This window comes from Urtica dioica, chromosome 5, assembly GCF_054948205.1.
Source record: "Urtica dioica subsp. dioica isolate 48M chromosome 5, U.dioica_male_clone48M_v1_H2, whole genome shotgun sequence".
NCBI classification, from domain to species: Eukaryota; Viridiplantae; Streptophyta; class Magnoliopsida; order Rosales; family Urticaceae; genus Urtica; species Urtica dioica.
Window position 1 is genome coordinate 36,090,224 of NC_142760.1, and position 25,545 is coordinate 36,115,768.

A 25,545-nucleotide genomic window follows, 5' to 3' on the forward strand; every position below is an offset into this window, starting at 1 on the left:
TTTTTCGTACGCAAGTGCACGTAGTCGCTCAAGTAGTAAAGTTCGTAAGTACGAGTCGATCCCACGAGGAAAATGTTTAATTAAATTGACAAGATTACTAGCACGAATTGAACCCGATGATTTGATGATTATGATGGTTATCAAAACGAACGAAAATTAAAAACAATTAAAATACGAAAGATTACGATAATGAGAAAGCAAGAACTATGGCTTCACAAGTTACTCCTATGGTTTGGATTCGGAAATTAAGCACAAAACACACACTCTTATGTTTGCTAATCACGCTCACAATAATGGTAATCTAAGATTTCTCTTGAACATCTAAGAATCTAAACCTATGCCGGGATATCTTCTGTCGATCTCAACCCCTAAAAACAACGGCTAGCATTAAAAACAAGAACGTTCACACGACTCCGAAACAGCCTAGCTATTCCTAGCCTAGGAATGTATCCCGGTAATTTAATCCTTGTGCACGACTAACCTAATCTCTTCCGAGCATTAAGCAATCCTAATATCATGAACACGGTAGCTAATCGAATTCAAGCATTACACACGGAATTAAAATAAACAAACATGTTAGAGCATATGAACATTAATTTGACATGAATGAATCCATAACCATATTCCTAACTTGCTACACCATAGTCCTTAAGGAATTTAATGCATGATTGAACGGAAAATAAACGGCGATGAATATAAAGCAAACATGACTAAAAACTGAATTATATTAATAAAAACGGGAGTTCCAAAGATTCAGAGAATAGAGATGAAAACTGTGAATGATGAAAACGAGATTGTGGCGACGATGATCCTCTCTGAATGCTTCTTCTCTCCCGGGATTTTTGCGGCCGAATGAAAACAAAACTAAAAGCAAAAGTAAAGATGTGTTTGTAGGTTTCCTATGTTTTTCGGAGCTCATATGGGCATTCAGATCGCATCCAACGGCTTGGATTACACTTAAAACGCGTGACAAATAAGTTGGATTCAGGGCCTGTGCGCCGCACAGGTCTTCCTGTGCACCGCACAGGTCTTCTGGGCAGCCTGTGCACCGCACAGGGCAAACGCACAGGACTCTGGAAGTTTGTGCATTGCTTGGTTCACCTTGAACCACCTATCTTGAGCTCCGGGTGTCGGAATTGAGATCCGAAAGATGTTCTGAACTCCTTGCGATTGCCCCGTCGTCCTCCGATGCTCTATTTGTCATTTTGAACTTCCAAACTCTGAAAAATTAAGAAAAACACTCCAAAACACATGAAAATGCTCTCGAACTAACTTCTTTTCACTTCCGAGAGTACAAACAAACACGTTTAAAACGCGCTTATCAGTATTGCGGACATTAGAGCTGAAAATCGACCGGGGACAAGCTTCACCAAAGTAGGATGGGAGAATATGGTGAAAAATATTTCCGAGAAAACACAAAGGGGATACGATAAAGGTCAGTTGAAAAATAAGCTGGAGTTACTGAAAGGTGAATGGAAACTCTGGAAGCAATTGATCGGAAAAGAAACTGGCCTTGGATGGAATGGTAACAATAATACCGTTGACGCAAGTGAAGAGTGGTGGCGTAGTAAAATAAAAGTTTGTATCGAAAATCAAATAAATTTACAAACTTAAAATTTATATTATAACTAAAATACCACTTTTTTGTAGGAGAATAAAAAATTAGGAAAATTTTGCAAAGAAGACATTTCTCCCAATTTCGAAGATAAACTGGATATGATGTTCAAGGATATAGTTGCAACGAGAGCGTATGCATTTTCATCTATAACTAACCCTCGTCATTACGATGGTAGTGATGCATTTCCTAGTGCTAACATCTCAGAAGAAAGAAGTGATGAATCAGAGGATACTGTATCTCAGCCGAATCCTTAAAAGAGTGCTAATAACAACAGCAAAAATCCCCTAGACATCAATAAATTTCCAAAGTTTTAAAAGGCTGGTGGACGGAGCCAAGTTAGTGGAGCGGCTAAATTATCTTCTAAAATCGAGCGTCTTGTGAAGGTGGTGTTATAGATGGAGCGGCTAAATGATCTTCTCAAATTGGTGCTATAGATGGTGTTCACGTTCCAGCTTCTTTACCTCAAGCAGATCAAGTACCGTTTATCGGTAGAAAGAAGATTTCTACTCAAAATGTTTTGGCTGTATGTGATTTCAATATGAAATTCACTTTTGCGTATGCTGGTTGGGAAGGTAGCGCGCATGATTCAAGAGTATTCTCTGCCGCTCTTCGTGATACTGAGATTAACTTTCCAAAACCTTCAGAAGGTATGACTTTAATTTTTTTTTATAGCTTTGTCTTGTATACAGTTTAAACTAAATCATTATATTCAACTTGATATGTCACAGGAAAGTATTATCTGGTTGACGCTGGTTATCCTAATTTGCTTGGATATCTTGATCCGTATAAAGGTCAAATATACCATCTGGAGCATTTTCGTGCGAGAAGAACTCAACCTACTACAAGCAAAGAAATCTTCAATCGCTCACATTCTTCTCTGAGAAGCGTCATCGAGCGGATCTTTGGAGTGTGGGAAAAAAGATGGAGAATCCTGAATGTCATGCCGAGTTATCCATTCAAAAATCAAGTAAAAATAGATAGCGCAACTATGGCACTGCATAACTATATTCGAATGCATGCAAGATAAGAGATGGATTTTGAAATATTCGACGAGACAGAGGGCGATGACGAGGGAGATGAAAACGACACAGCTGAAGATCAATATGAAGATTGTCAGACTTCTTCGAGTAGTATGGACAAGTTAAGAGATGAGATTGCTGCAAGTTTAGTAGAAACGATAAATTTGTAGTTTACATTTTCGTCAATAATTAAAAAACTTTATATTAAAAATAAAATAAATTTTTTTCGTCCATATTTTTCTAGTTTGTAATTATAATTCATATATATATGCATATACATAAGCATATTAATAATTATTATTTAATTTTTAAGAACATGTCTATTTTAGTCTTTTGATCATAATATATTTATTTTACCAAACGCTAAATCAGCTTTTGTTACCTGCAACAACTGTTTTATAAACAGTTTACCAAACACATGACAGTTTGTAAAAAACAGTTTTTTATAAAAAACAGAAACTATAACCTTTTTTTTTTAAAAAAACAAAGCTATACCAAACGGACCCATTGTATTTATGGTGAAACTGGAAACTACATTGTATATAAAGTGAAAGATAAGTCCTTTTCCCAAAAAAAAAAAAAAAGAAAGGACAAGCGCAGGAGACCGAATGAATTGAAGGCCTCATTCATTTCTAGCCTATAAAATTTGTCATATTCTCATTGTAACGATATATATATTTGCATTGTGGGTGGTTTTTATGTCTAACATTAGTAATCTTAGAACCGCCCGTGGTTCGATATAAGGCCGGACTCTATGACCGCAAGTAGGTTGGGTATGGTGAAGTTCTTCTCTTCATGTCATCTCCGTCTCGTTCACTTCGTCAATAGTTTATCTTCGTGTTCTTCGCGTTCATCGAATTCTTTGGGTTCGTCGTGTTCTTAGGTTCTTCACGATCTACGGGTTCTACGCGTTCTTCGTGTTCATCGAATCCTTCGAGTTCATCGTGTTCTTCGGGTTCCTCGTGTTCTTCAGGTTCCTCGCGATCTTTTAGTTTTTCTTGTTCGTTCTTCACCTGAAAAGGACAAGAAGCGTGAAATAGAGGGACGCGGAGGGGTTTCTCCTGGCGCGCCCTCCGACGCTCAACATTAGTCGGGTTGTATTTTGTTCTTGGTGAACGATTTGTGTTCGTCTCTATATTTTCTGGAGAGAGAGAGAGAGAGAGAGAGAGAGTTTCGGTCTCAATTGTGTAGAGTTTTTGCAAGTTGAGACAACTTACCTTGTGTTGTGAGTGTAGGGGATATTTATAGGAGCCAATGAGTTTGGTGGTGACGGATGAGTGGTGGACGGCCGAGTGATTACGACTGAGTGTTGATGGATGAGTGGTCATAGATGAGTGGAGACTACAACTATTTGGAGTAGCCTCTAGGTGGTTTGGAGCTGGTGGCCGAGTGACCATTTCTCTTTCTCGGCGAGTGGTTGGTCATTTTCTTTGACGGCCGAGTGGTTGATCACTTTTCTTGGCGGCCGAGTGGTTGGTCACTTTCTTTGACGGCCGAGTGGTTGGTCACTTTTCTTGGCGGCTGAGTGGTTGGTCACTTTCTTTGACGGCCGAGTGGTTGGTCACTTTCCTTGGCGTCCGAGTGGCTGGTCACTTTCTTTGCCGGCCGAGTGGTCGGTCACTTTCGTTGGCGGTCGAGTGGTTGGTCACTTTCCTTGACGGTCGAGTGGTTGATCACTTTCTCATGATGGCCGAGTACTTAGTATCGAGAAGGTCTTGGCGCGGACATGTCTTAAAGTTTAATTATTCTAATAGTGAGCTCGGCCCCTTGTATTATGGTTTGCCTTATCGTTTTTTGTATTCAGAGTGTCGTTTTAACCTTGTAAAAATGATGGCATATATAACAGTTATTGAAAAGAGAAATTAGAAACCATAACTTCAGAGTTCAGAGTCACTGGTTGAACTCAGTACAAGTCAAGTAAGTACGTGTAGTTTACGATCATCAGGAGTAATTCTCTTTTGCGACATAGATTATGTCATCAACATTAGCTTCATATTTATCTCCATTATGTACTATATCACAAAAAAAAAAATTATTACTCTCTTTTCCTTGAAAAATATAAACTACTGGATACATTTGGAATAAACATTGAGGAAACTACTGGATACAATTGAAATCAAAATATTCGTTATTTTTTTAAATAAAAACATGGATAAAAATACCCTCCAACCTTATTTTCAATGTTTACAATTCTCAGCTTCTTCGAAAAAGAGAGAGAATAATACCATTGGAAAATTCGTTATTTCATCACAATAAAAATCTGTTTTTAACCGCGAATATTATTACAAATTATACCGAAAATAAATATAAAGGTACAGTAAAAAACAGATAAAAAATAAAACGGAATTTAAACTAAAAATTTAAAAGGCTCTTCTGTTTCACTTTCGCTATATAGGTCTTGCATATCAATAAAAGGTTGAAGAGATGAAGTGACCTCTTTCAACATTTGTATATCCCACCATACGAAAAAAAAAAAACAAAAAACAAAAAAAAACACACAGAGACACAAAAAAAACACAAAAACACATAACATGCAATGATGCAAAATAAGGAGAGGTTGCTTCAAAGGTATAGAATTTCAAAGGTCTGAGTTGCTATCCATAAAAGGTAGAAGATTAGGGGGTTACCACTTTCAGCTCTGGACATTCAGAGATAACAACCCGAGGCAAGGAATATGCGACGAACTGAGCGCTCTTCAGTTTGGGTAAGTTGAACAATCTGATACTTTTCAGACTGGGAAGCTTCATTATTATTGCATCCTCGTTTTCATATGATATTAATACCTCCAACTCATGGCAGTCCCAGATGACGATCTCTTCCAGACTGGGAAACGAGATGTCTTTGCCAACAACAAACAATGTCTTCAATTTAGGACACTGGTAGATCTTTAGTTTCTTTAGAGAGGAGAATGCCCCGTTTGGCAGCGCTGGAGAAGCCGTTCCATCGCTCTCTGGACCGAATAAGGCTCGCAGGTCTGGCAGTGAATCAAGTTCCAACTCCTTTATGTTTTGAAGCAGTGGAAACACGGCCGGAGAATCATATAACATGTACTCCATCTTCTCACACTCATGAATTTTGAGAGTCTGCAAGTTTTCTATGTTTTCGACGGATGCTAAACGGCACAAACTTTTTTCAACATGGTACTCCACACTGAGGTTCTCAGTATTATTAGGTACCATGATCGGGCCCTCGAGAGAGACTCTGGCGTCGTTGCATATGTACATGGTGTTTGGGATTTCATCTGGAAAGCGCACACCTCCCACTATAAATCTGAAATCACACGATTGCGCCGTCGTTGCTGCTTTGCTAGGAATCATCTGAAGATACGTGTTGAAGAGGCTGAAATCCATGAAATTCACTTTTAGAGTCTTCAGATTTTGCAGAGCCGCCAACTCTTCTGCGCTCTCTATTCCAGCTCCACATGGCAAAATAATTGAGAGGTAGATTAGGTTGGAGAGCTCGGAGAGAAGCCCTTTGCGGTAATGACGAGCTTTGACACCACCTAAGTCAAGGTGCGTCAATTTAACCAACTTTTCTAAACCTCGAGGAAATTCAGTGATTCCCACATTGTTCATGTCCAGCCTTATCAAGTTTATCAACTCTGACAGATCTGGTACGCGATCCAAATTTTCACATTTTTTGAGCAACAGCACGGCAAGATTTTCCAAATTTGTGACAGAACCGGGCAGGGTTATGATTCTTGTCCAAGATAGATCGAGAACACACAGTCCCTTCATTCGCATAAAGAAATCTTCAGAGATAGTTTCCAGCGCTTTTGCTTTGACGAATAACAATGTTGATAGTCTTGGACACTTTGGGGGCTCGGCAACGGGGATTATTTTGTTTTTTCCCGTGAATGAAACTTTGTCGAGTTCCTCGTCCCATTTCTCTTCCCCCGTCGTCTCCACTAAGAATCGAGATGGAGTCTCGCGCATGATCTGTATCGCCATGTCTCTCACCGAGTCGTGGAGCTTCACGCATTTATCATTCTTTTGGTTGACTGCATCGATCAACAAGCAATCACGCACGAGCTCGTTCAACATAACATGACATCTGTCCTTCCTTACTTTCTCCATCTTGCCGTGATCAACACATCCTTGGGCTATCAACTGGTCTATCAAAGAACTTCTTTCGATGAGATTATCTTCAGGGTAGAGTGCACAGTGCAAAATACACTCTTTATATCTTACATCCTTCAACCGATCGTAACTGAACCTCAATATTTTTGTAATTTCTTCCGATGAAGGATGTCTGGCATCCTTGAGGTCATCTAGCGCGACATCCCACTCTTTTACGTCCGTTTTTTCTCTCATGCATCTAGCCAAGATGACGATCGCAAGAGGAAGACCTGCACATTCTGCAGCGAATTGCTTTGCCATTTCTCTAAGTTTCTTGTCAGAAGCCACGCATTCTCCAACCTTATCGAAGAACAGCATCTCCGCCTCTTGTACCGATAGAAGCCCCATTTGTACTATCTTGTCGCATTCCATCTGGCTGCAAACGTCAAGTGACCGAGTCGCGAGTACCAACTTGCATCCATTTTCAGGGGTTGGGTTGGGGACTCCGACCTCTTCGAGAGGATAATATTCCCACAGATCATCGATGATGAGCAGGAACCTCTTGTTTTTTAATCCTCTTAACAACTCCGCAGCCCTTTCTTCGTCATCATCTTTCTCGGCTAAACCCAGTTTAAGCATGCTTCCGATTTTATCCTGTAAACCTCTTACACCGGATGCCTTTGATGCAGTGATCCAGATCACCTCGAACTTGTCGTCGGGTTCCAGAAGGTCGTTTTGGAGATGTTTGAGTACGGTTGTCTTACCAGACCCACCCATCCCATGGACTCCGATCCTCATGACTTTATCGTCCGCCAAGCAACGCAAGATTTCTCGTTTTGTCTTCTCCGCCGGCGTATCGCCTCCAAACAGCCCTGTCGTCGTCGGCCTCTCTTTCCCACGCTGCGCTAGTGTTATGACCAAACAACGTTCTTGTAACTTAATACCTTCTTCATATAGTTTAATTACTTCGGGTATGATTTCTTCAACTCTTCTCCCCAGCCCTGCCCGTGATAAGAATTTGACCCGGCTCACTTCGTTTCCGATTTTTTCTTTTTCGGTAACCATATTCTCCACACGTTCCAGCCAGAACTTGACTTCCTTTAACTCCTCGGTCTGTCCAGGAATGACCTCGGTTTTGAGTCTTGTTTTTATGTCTGCATTTTGACAGCTGAGTTTCTTTGATTCCTCTTTGAGAGAGTCCATTTTCTTTTTTATGTCTTTGTGTTGTTCCCATCGCTTGGCTACGTGAAGCGATACACATCCCACAACAGAGCCAAAGACTGTGGCAAGGAAATCCATTCCTGCGTCATTGAAATTTGTACTGTTACTGTGATTTACTTTTTAAAAGTAACAATTCATAAACGAAAGATGCATGACAACGGCAAAAGAGCTACTGTATCAATGTTTTATGTGCTCTATATGTAATTTTATAAATGTATCGTTATATTTTAATTCAAATAATACTTAAATTTTTTAAATTGCTTAACTCTAATTTATGTTTTTAGGGTCAAAATGTAATTTAATAAGTTTCTTTCAAGGTATTTTGGTTTGTAAAATATGTTTCTGGTGTTGACTTTCATAAATAAATAAAAATTAAAAATGACTAAAATACTACAAAATTTATGACTTTTGTACCAATATGTTTAAGAAAAATTATGGACGGAATGTCACAATCATAAAAATTTAAGGACTATAAGTTTAAAGGAATAAGATCAAATAATAAGTTAAAGAACTTACGACATAAATATAAGTCAACTGCTTGCTTGATGATTCTAAGAAGAACTTTGTATCGCGTTCAGTTCTCTAGATTCATAGTAGATTTCACCAAAGTATACATGTGAGGATCACTGCAAATAGAGAAAAAAAAAATACATTTAAGTTAATATGTAAATGTAGCAGGGATAGCTTTAGGTAAGTGCTAACTGGGGCACGTCCAAAATAAATAAATAAAAAATGGAGAAAGAATGAATTTATAAGTTAAATACTCGTGTATGTGACCAATCAAATATTGTTAACAATCAGATTGTTTTGCTCTATATGTAATTTTAAAAATGTATCATTATATTTAAATTAAAATAATACTTAAACCTTTGAAATTGATTAACATTAATTTATGTTTTTAGGGACACAATGTAATTTAATTAGTGTCTTTCAAGATATTTTGGTTTGTAAAATATGTTTCTGGTGTTGCATTTCATAAACAAATAAAAACTAAATGACTATAATGCTACAAAATCTATGAGTTTTGCACCAATATTCTTAAGAAAAATTAAGGACAGAATTTTGTGAGATTATATGAATTTTGTGAGATTTGCTAGATTAAAATATTTATACTTTAAATTATATGAATTTTTTGAGATTTGTGCTAGATTGAAATTCTAAATTACGATTCACAGTAAAAATTATTTTAAATGGAACCAATGTTGTCAATTATAACTATATATTGTTATGAGCAAGTTCGAATTTCTCTTATCTATGGATAAATATCAGTTGGTTACTTGGTTTATTTAACTTCAGTATATAATATAGTTTTTTCGATGGGCAGTTTATAGTACTATAGTTACATTGGTAATTGGTGAGTAAAAAAAAACCTATAATATTGAAGACAGATAAAGCCACACAAATCCTGGTGGCGTGGCTCTAAATAGATGATTACTTTCAATAAATAAATAATAATAAAAATTAACGATAACGCCAATAAATTTGAATATAATTTTAATAAATACTAGTATTGATGCCGTTCCCGTGTGGCATGGCAAATATTTGAATTCGGTATAAATATAACGAAAAGTATAAGATACACATTTTTTGTTTATTTTGTAAAAATATTTAAAATTAGAACATCATAATAACTAAATGTATCATATATGTCTTAGGTAGAAAGACAAAGGCGTAAATTAACTAAAAAAAAAATTGTTGTAATGCTTTTTTTTAGTTATTAAACATGATTTATTTGATTAAAAAACATAATTTATTTAATTAAAGGAAAATTGTACAAAATAATCATATGAAACTTATTGATTAACAAACTAGCCAAAATTTCAACTTTTCAACAAAGTAGCCAAATTTACGTTTTCAAATTTTTTTTTACGAGGATTAAATTTTTTTACGATTATTATAAGCAATTTATCACTTTCAAAAAAATTAATCTTGGGGTCAAATTTTTTTTTTTAAAACCAGATTGCTGCACATTTTGACTATTTCACTAAATTAAGACAAACCTTAGTTATTTTGCAAATTCATAACTTTAAATTGGTTATTTAGTTACATCACCATAAATGTTGGTTTTAATCCAAATGAGGTAATCACCATATACTACATTTTTTTTTTGGAAAGAGATGGGTTTAATGTGTTGTCTCTCTTTTGATCTATAATAATATTTATGTCATTGTTTATTTTTTGTGCGTTGTACTTAGCTAATTATAATGTACCATAAGAATATATTTTAAAATATTGAAAAATAGCATGACAGAAGAGACTATATATAGGTGTGACAATTTTGAACATCTTAAATATATTGCTTGTTAAATAATACAAATTATTAATAATTTAACATTCAAAGCTAAATTAGCAAAAAGATATTTTATATTCGTTGTCATAATGATATTATTTTAAATATAAAGTTAATAAGGATACAAAAATAAAAGTAAAAATTAAATTTAAATAAAAAAATGGGACAAGTATTTTTTCTATGAAGTTTTAAAAACTTTATTAATGAATATACGAGAACAAATTATCAAAATAATGGTGTTTTAAGAAACTTATAGTAATATACAATGCAATAATATTTTTGAAAACAAAATTTACAAATATAACTATTGTATGACGTATAAAGAATATACCCACACAAAAAACTGTAAAAACTTTTTTTTTTTTTTGAAAATGTCACATGAACTAAAAAAAACTTATATATGATAGAAAAGTAAAGACAAAATTGAATTTAAAAAAATATTCCATAGATATATATATTCAATAAATTAAATATTTAAGTTCTTTTTATCACAATTTAAAAATATAACTATTATATGATGTATGAAGAATATACCCACAAAAAAACTGTATGATTTTTTTTAAATGTCACATGACCTAAAACAAAACTTATATATGATAGAAGAATAAATGACAAAATTGAATTTAAAAAATTATTCCATAGATATCTGTATTCAATAATTAAATATTTACGATGTATTATCACAATTTACAATTCCAAAATTCTATTAACATTTTATGGAATAACATTTTATTGATAGTAATTATATAGCATAAATATATGATAGTATTACATACCTCTATACTCAATGAAAAGAACAGTGTTTCATGATTTTTTTTAATTTTAAAGAAAAATTAAGAAATTGGATCTTAAACACAAGTAGTGTTCACTTATATCGATTTTTTTATCATAAAAATAAAAATATTTTCAAAAAATTTTTAATACATTTTTTTCAAACCTAAATTTTTCCGGACATATCTTTATATATTTTTTCTTCCAGATTAAAATATATTAATTATTTTGCAGCAACGCACGGAACATATATTGCTTGTAATGAAACATGAGAGAGAGAGAGAGAGAGAGAGAGAGAGAGAGAGAGAGAGAGAGAGAGAGAGTAGCCTGTGTGCATTTAAGGTGGTTAAAGAAACATGTATTTTATTGAAAAAATAAATAAATAAATAAGGTAAGAAAAATGTTGGATAGAGTAATGCCCATTAAAGATCCAACAAATCAATTGCTATATTATATATAGTAATGGATATACTATATATGCATAAATATACTGATATGCGTAAATTATATTTGCATATGCACATATATTTTGTGTGCATAACACAACATACAATGATATAAATAATTATAGCCTCATCATTAATAATGATTTAACGTATGAGAAATTGACAACAATAATATTAATTGTTTGTCAGTTATCAAAAATCAACCAAAACTTAAATATTGACACATTTATTACCAAAATGATCATGAACAGAGTTAATTTCGTGACACATTGGTCACGAACTGGTTGAAGTTCGTAATCGATTTGATACTAAATGTGTCAATATTTGAGTTTTGATTGATTTTTTGATAAGTGACAAAGAAATGGTATTATTGTTGTCAATTTCCCTTAACGTATTATAGTGTCCGATACAAATTTTTTTTTAATAAAATTGCAAAACTTCAAACAGTGTTCAAAAAGAAAAAAAAATGTTGGTTAAAAAAGAAAAAAGTTTATATATCAAAAGAAGTTAAAATAAGAAGGAAAGCAAATAGTTTAGTTTTTAGATTCACAAAATTGTCAAAATTATTTTTAACAAAGTTTCAAAAAGATCTATAATAACATTTATAAGACCAATGAACAAATCATAAAACCAAACTATGGATCCATAAAAAGAAAAATCAACAATTGATAATAATAATAATAATAATAATAAAAACAGTAGAAGCCATTTGTTTTATTTTGTTTACAAAATATTCTATGGCTCGAATATGTTATATATTACAACATAATCAGCATTCATCCTTAATTTTTTTTTTACAATGAGCTACATGAGGGTTGTGATATGGTTACTCACTTTAGTGAAAAGGGGAGATCCTGATTTTTTTTATGTCAATGATATTATATCATTAAAAAATTAAATACACACCAATAGATTAGATTAGATTTCTATCAGAATTATAACTAATGAGTTTGGTAACTTTGGTTGTTATATATATGACTATATCTATAGGAAATAGACACAACTTTTTTAAAAAAATAAATAAATAAAGAAAATAGACATAGAAAAGAATTGCAACAAGAGAGAAGGACAAACTCCAAAGAAAGGATTAAGTAATGTTTGTAGTTAGTATCTATCTAGGGCTAGCAATTTGAGAAATTAGTGATTTTTAAATATGAAATTAGGATTTTTAATCATACAATTAGGCTTTTAAAGTTTGTTTTTTATTACTCTTAATTTAAATTAATTAATTAGGTTTATTTATGTAACTAATACCTTAGGTGTCTTTAATTGGCATTCAAAACACTTTTTATAGCTTAAGTATGGCTAGTTCTGAAACAGTTGTGAATCATCGACTAATTTTGCAAAATCTTGAATTTTAGACAGCTAGTCATATCTAACGTAATAAACCTCTGTGATTATTTATATCCTAACAAAACAAATATTTAACATAATATATATATATATATATATATATATATATATATATATTTGAAATAATATGTAACATAATATTGAAATTGTAGAACTCACATCCTCAAAAAAAAAAAAAAAAAATCACAACACATGTAATAAGACAACTGCTTAATGATTCTCAGAGGGACATTTACTTAAAATTTACTAAAAGTTGGGTATATAAAAAAATTTGAGTTTTTATATAGCTATATATATAAAGCCCAAAAAAGTATCATAATATTTAAAATAAAATAATATGAAAAAAATATGAAATTGCTTTATTTATGCTTTTAGGATCAAAACGTTAATTTAATTAGTTTCTTTCAAGATATTTTGGTTTGTAAAATATGTTTCTGGTCTTAATTTCATAAATAAATGACTAAAATTCTACAAAATTTGATGAGTTTTGTACCAATATGCTCAAGAAAAATTAAGGACGGAATGCCACAATCATAAAAATTCAAAGACTACGTTTAAAGGAAAATATCAAATAATAAATTCAAGAACTTACGGCACAAATAATAAATTCAAAGGACTTTGAATCGCGTTCGGCTCTCTAGATTCACAGTAGATTTCAACGAAATATGCATGCGCCGATCACTGCAAATAGAGGGGGGGAAAAATAGGACATAAAGTTCATTTGCATATGTATGTACAATTTTTCTTTAACAAATAAGTCAAATAATTCGCATTCAAAAAGCTTTTCTTAGCTTAAGTACGGCTACTTCTCAAATGATTGTGAATCATCAGACTATTTTGCAAAATCTTGAATTTTAGACAAGCTAGTCATATCTAACTTAATAAACCTCATAATACTGCTTGACGACTCTCATGACAGACCATAATATTTTATGTACAATCTGAAGTAATGGTTGCTGTTCCCATGCTAATTATTTGAAAAAAAAACACAAATATAATTCTTTGAAGTACTAATGATTCTGAAGTCTCTATTACGTTTTTCTTGTTATTTATTTGATCTTATACACTACCACAAGCCAAAAAAAAAAACTACATGAAATTGATCACAAAGGTTCAAATCAGATCTGAGAGATATATACAGGACTATGAACAGATCAAAACACTATCAAAGATTCAAAATCAAGTCAGCACTTTGACCGATTGAAATCAGACTACCAGATCAGCAATACTAGAACAGACTATTACCAATATATATCACTAAAAGTCATATAATCTATAATATATATCAGAACAAATATAAAATCGGCCAAACACGCAGATCTAATAATTTATTAGAAAAGTAAAGATTGAGACGATATTTTATTTTACCGATGTTCACTACCAAAGGCTACATCGCCCTTGAGCTCAGGCGTAGAAGCTCTTCCACTGAAAAAGAAAATTAAGAGAAACTGCTAATTTTAACAAGCTTAAATTAAAATCAACTCTAATGCTACCCTACTTTCGTCTTCGAAATACTCAAACATTTTGGTAAACAATCATGTACTTACAGATACACAATAATACTTTTAAACCCTCGCAAACAAACCAATGAAACACAATCACATCGCATACCAAACACCGTAGCCATGTACCGTGTGGCACCGAATCACAACTCAAACCGCGTGGCACCGATAATACTATTTTAGTTTATTTCTGTCGAGAAAGAAATTCTGTGAATTTGATTGGAAGAAAAAAATCTGGAATGAAATGTGGTGAAGTGGAAAGATATTATTTGATATTGTGTGGTTTCAAACAATGATTGAAATAGTATTATCCATGTCTTCAGATTTTTTTTGTTGAATTATTGATAAATACCTTTAGTTTATCGGGGTATCCATTGAAAGTGAGGGCAAACCATACCCATGCTTATCGTTATCGACCTAATTTACTGGCAAATACCGAATTTACCGAGAGATTATTCACTAATAAATAATATTAAAATGAGTCACATTAGTATTTATTAAATATGATACATTTATATTAATTATTATTATTAGTAGAAAACAATATATATATATATATATATATATATATATATATATATATATAAATTAAAAATACATCATGCATCCATACTTGTGTAAAAAGTACTTGTAGAAAATGCAGCACTGTATTCAGTCAAAGAACAATACAACTCTTCTTTATTTTAATTTTTTGGATTGATTTCCTTTTTGTCCCCATGAACTTTTTGACGAACCACAACTTTTATTCCACTTTATTTTTCGTTATAAACGTTTACCATTAAATTATGAGCAGTGTAGCGAAATAGCCAAAATGAAACTATGAAATTTGTTTTTAACCTATGTTTCACAACTTTTAGGGAAATCGCCAACAGACTTATGTGGCAATAATTAAGGTCTGATTTACCCTTATTTATTAACAAATTCGTCACTTTCTCTCTCCTACTTTTTTCCTACACTTTTTTTACATAAAAACTTCAAAAAACCATACTTATTTCATATGAACTCGGAATTGAGTGATTCCAAATCCTACGGATTCGTGACGCCGAGATCTTCAAAAATAGATCCATTGTGTTTGATGAAAAATCAAGTTTAATACCATAGATGTAGAAAAATCACGTTACTACATTAAATATGAAAATAACTGGAAATTTTTTAAATTATCAAAAAACTAAATGGAAACGTAACTATGATGCATTAAACATAATTTTTTATCAAACATAATGGGTCTATTTTTGAAGATCTCGACGCCACGAATTTGTAGGATCTGAAATCACTCAATTTCGAATTCGTATGAGAAAGATACGAATTTTTGAAGTTTTGATGCAAAAAAAATTATTTGAAAAAAAATAGGAGAGAGGAAGTGACTAATTTGTTAATAAATAAGGGCAAATCAGACCTTAATTATTGCCACATAAGCCATTTGACTATATCTCTAAAAATTGTCAAACATAGGCTAGATCCAAAATCACATGTTTAAAGTGGCGTAGTTACTTACAAATCTCTTAAATTATTAATTTTTTAATAACTCGTCCTTCCGTCAAATTTTTTAACAGAATTTGACACATGTCAATATATAAATGGGTTTGAAAATAAATTTACTAATATACCTTTTAAATATGTTAATTTTAATAGTTAATCAATCTCTCTCTCTCTCTCTCTCTCTCTCTCTCTCTCTCTCTCTCTCTCTCTCTCTCTCTCTCCTTAAAAGAAAAAAAAATTAAAAGCCCAATGTTGTATTTTCTCTTTTCTTTTTCATTTTAATTTTTATTTATTTTTTCATTTTCCCAAGCAAACCCTTTCATCTACTTTCTTTTTCCGTGTTCGACATATATGGCATTCGATTTCTTTTCGCTTCGGTTTTACGATCATATATTATACCAGTTTTATACTATATTAAATATATTAAGATTAAATATATAATATATTAAATATTATATTAAATATAATACCATTTTACGATTATACGGATTTTACGATTAATATATTATCCTGTCATTAAATATAGTATATTAAAAAGAAAAAAGAAAATACCAATTTTACGATTTTATCCTTAATTTTTGGGTAAATCCGTTAAATATTTAGCGGAATGATGAGTTTTTAAAAAACTAATAAGTTGATGATAAACGATTGTAACGAAAAATAAAGTGGGATAATATTTGTAGTTCGTCAAAAAGTTCAGGAGGCAAAAATGAAGTTAATACTGTGTAATTGTAAAGTATATGGCTATACAACCATATTATATTATATTAATTATTACGTGTACACTGATAGAGAGTCATTAGTGTGAAAAACCAAAGGTGGTCCACCAAAACTCAAAACACACTCTCTCTCCCTTCCCTTCGACTTCTTCATAATAAAATATAAATAGATAACTCTTCAAGCCACCATCTCGGCGTCGTCGGTAAGCAGTGAGATTTGCGCTTCACGACGTCGAAATAGGATGTATCCCAATGGGAACTTTCGTTTTGCAGTGAAGAATAGTGAGAACGGCGTCCGAAGATGAAGGTATGGTTCTCGACCTAGACCTGATTTTGGGATCGAAACTCGCCCAAAAGTCATGGTTTTTTGGAATAAATACGCTAAAATGAACCGGGTTTTGGGGACCGGGAACCGAACCGCTTCCGTTCAGTTTATGCTGCTTCCCAAGAATAATCACGGTTTTGCTCAGACCGCTGCCGGAACCAGTCCAGAACCCGGTTCTCAGACGGTTCTCGCGGCTACTTTCAAATGGAATAAAATTTTAGTATAGCTATTAAGAAAAAGTGGCGATTTGCAACGCAATTTGGAAAATACTATGGTAATGTGTAATCCTAGTTTCAAGTCTGATTTGAAGAGTAAAGTGTTAGTTTTATTTATGTGGCCTATGTTATTGTCATGAAAGGGCATTAATGAAAGGATATAACTAATGGAAAGTAGGGCGGCGTAAAAAAACCGTAAAAACCGTAAACCGGACCGGACCGGTAATTTTTAGACCGCCGGTCCGGTTTAAAACGGTTTTTTTTCTCCGGTCCGGTCTGGTCTACTCACTTCAAACGGTCCGGTCCGGTTTTAAAAAAAAAACCGTTAAACCGGACCGGACCGGTTTATTTAAAAAAAATAAAAATAAATAAATTAATGTCCAATTAGCCAAATTAGGCATTTGTGCATGTATTTCCCTCACATACATGACTATATGTTTTTGTTTTGGTAAAAAATTAATGGTTTTTTTTTAATTTTAATTATGTAAAACGGTTCAAAACGGTCCAAACGGTCCGAAACGGTCTGGTCCGTTCCGGTCTAAACGGTTCAAAACGGTCCGGTCCGGTCTACACGATTCAAAACGGTCCGGTCCGGTCCGGTCCGGTTTTTTCAGTTTTTTGGTCCGGTCCGGTTTGGATTTTTTTGGACCGTTTTGAACGGTCCGGTCCGATTTTTTGGCCGGTTTTGGACCGGACCGGACCGTGCACAGGCCTAATGAAAAGGCACAAGTAGTTTTTTATGGAAAAATTCAAGATTGCTATTCGTTAAATATATTGGTCTCAAGGATTGCCACAAACGATTATAGATAGACCTCTTCTCTTAGTTGGACATATCTCATTTTTAGACAACAAATCTTGTCCATGAATTAATAAATGAAGTTAAAGAAAATACGCCGAAGGTCTCCATCATTACGTTTGAGGAAAATCGTTGATGATCATTATTTTCGCTTCTGCTCATTATGTCGTCACTCCAAAACTGTAAGTTTATTTATACAGAGTTTCGCTATTTTATTTTGAACTTATGGATTCTGGACTGTTTGTTTGTGTTGCTTTTGGGTTGATTAAAAATACTTAGTCAACGATACGGGCATCACATAATGTAACCGCTACTTATAACTTCTTTTAGACAGTTTTTAAGGCATTATTAGTCATGTTTCTGTTTCATTTACTAAATTCTTAATTGTCAATTTCACCAACTTTAATTGCCAGTACAATTTATTAAAGGGTTATTAAGTTATATAGTCACACGGATATAGTGGATTGAGATATAACCCACCTTTGGTTAATTTCTTGTAAATAGCCAAGTAAACTTATTAACAAATTAATAAAAGCCTTATTTAACACAACCAAACATATATTTTAGGTAGTTAATAGGCTGTCACGTATGCAAGTTGGCTATTTACAAATTATTTACCAAATATTGGCTAATTTATAATTCTTATAGTTTAGGCAGCTTACGTAGCCAATTTTTTGTTTATTAAATGATTTCATGCTTTTAACGATTCAATTGTTTCTGCCCAACGGTGATATGAATTGTTTTTTCATGGATCAACTATTATATATTAGAACTGGAATATTTGCTTGGCGTTTTATTATTTATTTCAGTTTAACTATTATTAGTCCCTATAAATATATATATAGTTGATTTAATGTTACATTTTATGTGGATATATATTTGATAGTAGTAAGCATTTCTTTTATTCTGATTGTAATGCGGCATTGAATAATGTTCACTCTCAAATCTCTGGAATAGTACCATTGAATGGAACTAACTTTTCCACTTGGAAAGAGCGAATTGAGATTTGTCTTGGTGTTCTGGAAATGGACCAGGCATTACGAATGGACAAACCTACTATTATAGCTTCAAGTACTACTGTTGAAAAAAATGATTTTGATAAATGGGAACGATCAAACCGTATGTCTCTCATGATTATGAAAAGTACTATAACATCTGCTATGAAAGGAGGCATTCCCGAGAAGGATTATGCAAATAGTGCGTTCACGGCTAAGCAATATTTAGCATCAGTTGAAGAGCAGTTTAAAAAGTACTTCTAAGGCTAATACAAGTGCTCTCATATCATGATGATGAATGATATGGCTGCAAAGTTAAATGGCATGGACATGGCAATTTCTGAAGGTTTTTTTAGTTCATTTCATTATGACTTCTCTTCCTGCACATTTTGGTCCTTTTAAGATCAGCTATAATACGCAGAAAGAAAAGTGGAAAATGAGTGAATTAATTGCCATGTATGTTAAAGAAGAAGAAAGGATTAAAGCTGAGAATCCTGACTTTGCACATATCGCCTTTCAAAGTCCAAAATCGAGGAAAAATAAGGACAATGGTAAAGGTAAAAATAAAGCGGATACGGCTACAGGTATTAACAAGTCTGGTATATCTGGAAGGACTGCGTGAAATTTAAAGATTGGCTCGCTAAAAAGGGTAATGACTCAAGTTTTATGATTTGTGAAACATTTTTAGTTGATGTTCCCTTAAATACATGGTTGGTTGACACTGATGCTTCTGTGCATATTACAAACTCATTGCAGGGATTCCATTCCGTGAGGATGCTTCAAAGGGGAGAAATGAAATCAACTTAAAGTCGCTAATGGATTAGAGGCTGAAGTTGAGGCTGTTGGATCTCTTCGTTTAGTTTTGAAAAGTGCCTTTATTCTTGATTTGTATGATGTAGTTTATATTCATAGTGTAATAAGGAATTTAATTTCTGTTTTTAGACTTGATGCGTGTGGTATTGTATTTCACTTTGGAAATAATGAGTTGAGACTATATCAAAACTCTAAGCTTATTGGTTCTGGATTATTATGAAACAATCTATATAAATTATGTTTGGATTCTTCCTATTGTGATTCTCTGTTTTCAATGAATGTTACAAGCGTTAATCATAAACATGGTGTAAAGAGAAATTGTGATTCTGGAAATTCTTCCAAATTATGGCATCGCAGATTGGGTCATCTAGAGATAGATTACAACGTCTCATTAAAAATGAAATGATCCCGACATTAGATTTTTCTGATTTTGATCACTGTGTAGAATGTGTTAAAGGAAAATTTGTTAAGGGAAATAAGAAAGGAGCCATTCGAAGTGGGGGACTATTGGAGATTATTCATACTGATATATGTGGTCCTTTTCCTATTGCGGGTATTAATGGGCATAAATCGTTTATTACAATCATTGACGATTATTCTCGGTATGGTTATGCGTATCTTATAAATGAAAAATCTGAAGCACTAGATGAATTCAAAATTTTTAAAGCTGAAGTTGAAAATCAGCATAACTTTGAAATAAAAGTAGTGCGATCCGATAGAGGCGGCGAGTATTATGGTAGACACACCGACTTCGGTCAGAGTCCAGTCCCGTTTTCTTTATTTCTTCAAGAAAATGGTTCATCAGTACTCTATGCCAGGGGATCCTCGGCAAAATGGAGTCATTGAAAGACGTAACCGTACACTGATGGACATGGTACGGAGTATGATATGCAATACCACATTGCCGGATTTTTTATGGAAGGAAGTTTTACAAACAGCCACACATAATCTAAATCAAGTCCCTAGTAAATCTGTTCCAAAAACACCTTACGAACTACGGACTGGCAAAAAAAGCGCAGTTGGGGTATTTTCGTGTGTGGGGTTGTCAAGTAGAAGCAAAAGTCTTTAATCCTCAGATAAAGAAACTTGATTCCATAACTGTTAGTTGTTATTTTATTGGTTATCCAGAGAGATCCAAAGGTTTTATTGCCCATCACATACCACACGACTAGTTGAGACAAGACATGTTGTATTTTTTTGAAAATGGCAATATCAGTGGGAGTAATGTAAAAAAATTATAGACCTCGAGGAAAATCGGATATATGTTCCAATTCCGATAATTCGAGAGGTGACAAATTATGTACCTCATGAACAAGAGAATAATGATGAAGTCAATGGTTAGAAGCCATGAATGATGAGATGAAATCTATGCAAGTTAATGAAGTTTGAGATCTTGTTGAATTACCTGCTGGGGTTAAACCGTAGGATGTAAATGGGTCTATAAAATAAAAACTGACTCTAAAGGTAACATAGACATATTTAAAGAAAGATTAGTCGCTAAAGGGTCTACGTAAAAAGAAGGTGTACATTTTGATAATACATTTTCTCCCGTCTCAAAGAAAGATTCATTAAGAATTATTTTAGCTCTTGTGGCTCATTATGATTTGGAGCTACACCAAATGGACGTGAAAACAGCATATCTTAATGGTAACTTGCATGAAGAGATTTTTATGAAACAACCCAAAGGGTTTGTAGTAAAAGGCAAGGGACATATAGCTTGTCGGTTAAAGCGTTCAATATATGGGTTGAAACAAGTTTCAGACAATGGTATCTCAAGTTTGATGAGGTCATAACCGAATTTGGATTTAAAGAAAACACTATAGATCAATGCATTGTCACGCCCCGAAAACCGAGACGTGAACTAAGAGAAGATAAGAGATATTAAACATACTTTATTAAACACTAAACGAGTAACTAAACATCTCACAGTGCATACTCAGTCATTCACTTTACAGATCCAAAGATAAACAAAACAAAATGCGAAAATAAAACAAACTTTTATAAGCAAAAGCTTATATATAGACCTGCTAGATAACGAAACTGAAACTTCAAAAAAACTTGACGACGTTAAACTCCGAGGTCGTCCTAACTCTTCTTCTCGTTTCCTGATTATAAGAAAAATTTGAGGAAATAGGGTGAGCCTGAGGCCCAGTAGATGCTATAGTAATGGTTTGATTTTTAAAAAGATTTTCGAAAATAATACTTACTTTATCATAATAATATTCTTGTCACGTGTAAATCACCATACACGTACAAGTATACCTTGCAGAAATGTAAATTGCAGAAATGTAAATGACAGAAATTTAAATCGTGTTTCTAGATACATCTAAAACGTGTACTATCTCCTGAGCCGCCTGCCAACTTAACCCGTTGCAGTCCTATGAGCAGAGCAAGGTGCACTCTCCGCACTGTATACATGTGTGTGTGAAACCGGCTTATCCAGGATATACGAAACATTTCTTTCGTAAATACGGGATATATATATAATATCGAAAATATTATCAACTTCATTATCGGATATCCCGAGTTGAAGTTCCGCCACATTTTCTAAAAACGGTTCTGGGTTTCGTGGCACGTTCACAAACATTTTCATTTCGAAAATAATATATACTTGAGGTCAAACCATAAAATCAGGAGAGAATGGTTATAATAACCTACCTCGAGAATAAGCGTCTATGTTGCTCGTCCATGAGACGTTCGCTCGTCCTATGAACCCGAACGTTCACTAAAACCGAGAATCCAGACGTTCACTTACTCCGTGAACCCTTTAAACGACTTTCAGCCTTTAGTCCTATCACGATAAATCAAACCGATTCTGAATCAGAATTCTGCGAGTAATTCACGATACTCAAACTTGAACGTACGATTTAAAAATCGTAGAATCCAAAGACATATCTAACAATAAGGAATCTAAGTTCTCGGAATCAAATCCAAACAATACGAGAACGTGTAAACTCGAACGAGAACTACGATAAACTCAAAACCCGAGAAATAATCTTAGTAAGCAAGCTTGTTCTTCCTTGAATAAATCTAACTTCATTTATACAAAATGAAACTAGAAAATAATTCCTAGCAAAACAAATATTGTTTGTTTTCTTTTCTGAATTTCAAAGAAATACCCGAAATCCACAATAATCATACTCTTAACATCACTAGCTCACAATCAGAATTTCTAAACTTAAAAACACACGGCCAAGTTCAAATCCAACACCAAACTCGTCCAAAAATCCGTAATAGTCACAAACCCAACTACAAATCAATCCAATAATCATGAAAATAATCACAGAATCTCCATATCACATTCAAAATTAAAAACACCCAATTTCAAACATTCATAAATCCTAAATTTACAATTTCGTCCAAAATTCATGAGAAATTTCAAACAAATGCTTCCAATTTCACAATTCCGAGCGCAAATCAATACTATTCGGTTACTAATCCATATCAAATCCACTTCAATTTCACAAATCCCAACCAGAAATCAAAATTCCCAATCTAAGAGCAAACCCTAGATTTCAAAAAATCCAACTCGGGTTTGATTTTCTTACCAAATTTCTGTGAGATTCCGACTCCTTGGCGCGTCCCCTCACTTTCCGGGCGGTTCTTTCTCGGGCGGCGGCCACGGCGAGCTCGCGGCGGTGGCGCTCTGCTCGGCTGGGATGCGCGCGCGGTGGAGCTGTGATGGCGCGCGAGGGCTGAGCGAATAGTGAGAAGAATACGGTGATGGAAGGATGATGGTGAGGATCGGTTGATTCACTTGGTTTGTGATGTTTTTTTTTCTCTTTGTTCTTGCAGGAGCGCGCGCGGATGGAGAAAATAAAGGAAGAAGAAGATTCAGGAAGAAATGAGGAAAAGAAAAGGATTTTCATTTTATGTGAAGGAAAAATTCTATAATTGCTCACTAAGTCCCTTTCATTTCCTCCTTTCTAAGTTAACCCCGAATCCTAATTTTATTTTCAAATGGCTCCGGAAAACATGACAACCCCATCCTTGTCACAAAATTTTGTGACTAAAACCGTAACCGTTCAAATTTTTAATAAAATGACTCAAACCGAGAAGATTCTCGTTTGTTCTCGATTAATTTCAAATATATTCAAGGTTTCTCATAATTAATTCTCGTCCTTGAGAATTTATTTTCTTAAATTAAATTCCGGAACATTTTCTCGGAATTAAATTATTATTCGAGACGAACTCGATAAATCCTTTATCCTTTATGAGAATTTCCATTACCTTAAAATATTTCAAATTAATTCCAAACCAAAAATACTGGAAATAATTCTTAGAAAATTAATTTACATAATTTTCTTGTCCTTTTGATTAACGTAATTTACAACATTAAGCTTAAAATTTCGAGTCGCTACATGCATATACCTCAAGGTTAGTGGGAGTAAATTTGTATTCCTCGTTTTGTACGTGGATGATCTTTTATTAGAAAGCAATGATTTGGACATGTTGTATGAGACAAAACATTTTCTTTCAACTATGTTTGAAATGAAAGATCTCGGTGAAGCCTCTTATGTTATAGGTACTGAAATTTACCATGATCAGTCTCGTGGGATCTTAGGTTTATCCTAGAAAGCATATATGGAGAAAATGCTTAAAAGATAAAACATGCACAAATGCTCCCCTAGTGTCGCTCCTATTGTAAAGGGTGACAAATTCAATAAATTTTAATGTCCTAAAAATGAGATAGAACGTGCTTAAATGCAGCAAATTCCTTATGCTTCGATAGTAGGGAGTCTAATGTATGCTCAAGTTTATACACGTTCTGATATTGCATTTGCAGTTGGTATGATTGGCCAATATCAAACTAATCCAGGGATGGAACATTGGAAAACTGCCAAGAAAGTTTTACGCTATTTGCAAGGGACAAAAGATTATTTGCTTACTTACAAAAGGTCAAATAACCTTGAAGTTATTGGTTATTATGATTCAGATTTTTTTTTATGTGTCGACCGTAAGACATCCACATCAGGTTACATCTTTATGCTTGCAGGGGGACCTATTTCATGGAAGAGTGTTAAGCAGTCGATAAGGGCATCTTCCACTATGCAAGCAGAATTTATAGCATGTTATCAAGCAACTGGTCAAGCAGTTTGGTTGAAAAACTTTATACCAGGACTTCAAGTAATTGACAGTATTTTAAGGCCATTAACCTTATTTTGTGATAACGAGGATGTTGTTTTCTTCTCTAAGAACAACAAATCAAGTGGTGCATCTAAGTGGATCGACATCAAATATCTAGTTGTTAGAGACAAAGTCAAATACAGTATTATTGTGATACAACATATAAATACAAGAGCGATGTTAACTGATTCTCTAACAAAGGCGCTACCACCCACTCTTTACAAAGAGCATGTTGCCGGAATGGGTTTGGTTGATGTATTATAATTTTATTTTGTAAAATGTATGTGTATATATATTATGATATGCATAAAACCTCTAATTATATATTGACTTTGAATTCATGAAGTTTTCTTATTATTACGATGCGCATTATTTATTTAACCAAGCAGATTTATTTTGAGGACCAATTGAATATATGTAACCATTGTTGGACAGAGTACCAATGCTATGATTAATGGGGATCAAATAACGATATTTGGTATCCTGATTACATTAGTTTGGTTTGGTATATCTAATTGAACACGTTTACATTAGTGATAATTGTATTGGCCAATTTTGTATGTATTTTTTTGCTTTATTATGATATAACATTACGACCAAGTGGGAGAATGTTAGTTTTATTTATGTGGCCTAGTTATTGTCATGAAAGGGCACTAATGACACTACTACAAATACAGTTTTCCGGTGCTGATAACTTTTGAATCTTTTCGCACCTAAAAGTCGCACCAAAAAAAGACTTTCGGGTGCGACAAGTCGCACCTAAAAGACATTGAAGAAACTAACAAATTTCGCTCATTT

At 33.5% G+C, this 25,545-nt stretch overlaps 1 protein-coding gene, 1 long non-coding RNA gene and 1 pseudogene across 4 annotated transcripts; 1 reads left to right on the forward strand and 2 right to left on the reverse strand.

Annotated features, from left to right (window-relative positions):
- Positions 1 to 5,141: 5,141 nt before the first annotated feature.
- On the reverse strand, positions 5,142 to 14,584 carry LOC149398160 (putative disease resistance protein At1g61300). Of its 3 annotated transcripts, none has more exons than XM_089614087.1 (5): positions 14,324 to 14,584; positions 14,145 to 14,201; positions 13,369 to 13,457; positions 8,433 to 8,542; positions 5,142 to 7,996 (listed from the first exon to the last, which is right to left on the reverse strand). In XM_089614087.1, the coding sequence occupies exon 5, from the start codon at positions 7,992 to 7,994 to the stop codon at positions 5,253 to 5,255; it is 2,742 nt and encodes a 913-aa protein (XP_089470213.1). In that variant the 5' UTR covers positions 7,995 to 7,996; positions 8,433 to 8,542; positions 13,369 to 13,457; positions 14,145 to 14,201; positions 14,324 to 14,584; the 3' UTR covers positions 5,142 to 5,252. The 3 variants fall into 3 exon arrangements, with proteins under 3 accessions (XP_089470213.1, XP_089470211.1, XP_089470212.1); XM_089614085.1 differs by having other exon boundaries at positions 14,145 to 14,224; XM_089614086.1 differs by lacking the exons at positions 13,369 to 13,457; positions 14,324 to 14,584 and having other exon boundaries at positions 14,145 to 14,307.
- A 6,899-nt stretch (positions 14,585 to 21,483) lies between these two features.
- LOC149398161 (uncharacterized) lies at positions 21,484 to 23,440 on the reverse strand. Its single transcript, XR_016297249.1, has 3 exons — positions 23,169 to 23,440; positions 22,279 to 22,411; positions 21,484 to 21,725 (listed from the first exon to the last, which is right to left on the reverse strand). It is a non-coding gene; the product is annotated as an uncharacterized LOC149398161 (long non-coding RNA).
- An 884-nt stretch (positions 23,441 to 24,324) lies between these two features.
- Positions 24,325 to 25,011, forward strand: LOC149398162 (secreted RxLR effector protein 161 pseudogene; annotated as a pseudogene).
- The last annotated feature ends 534 nt before the right edge of the window (positions 25,012 to 25,545 follow it).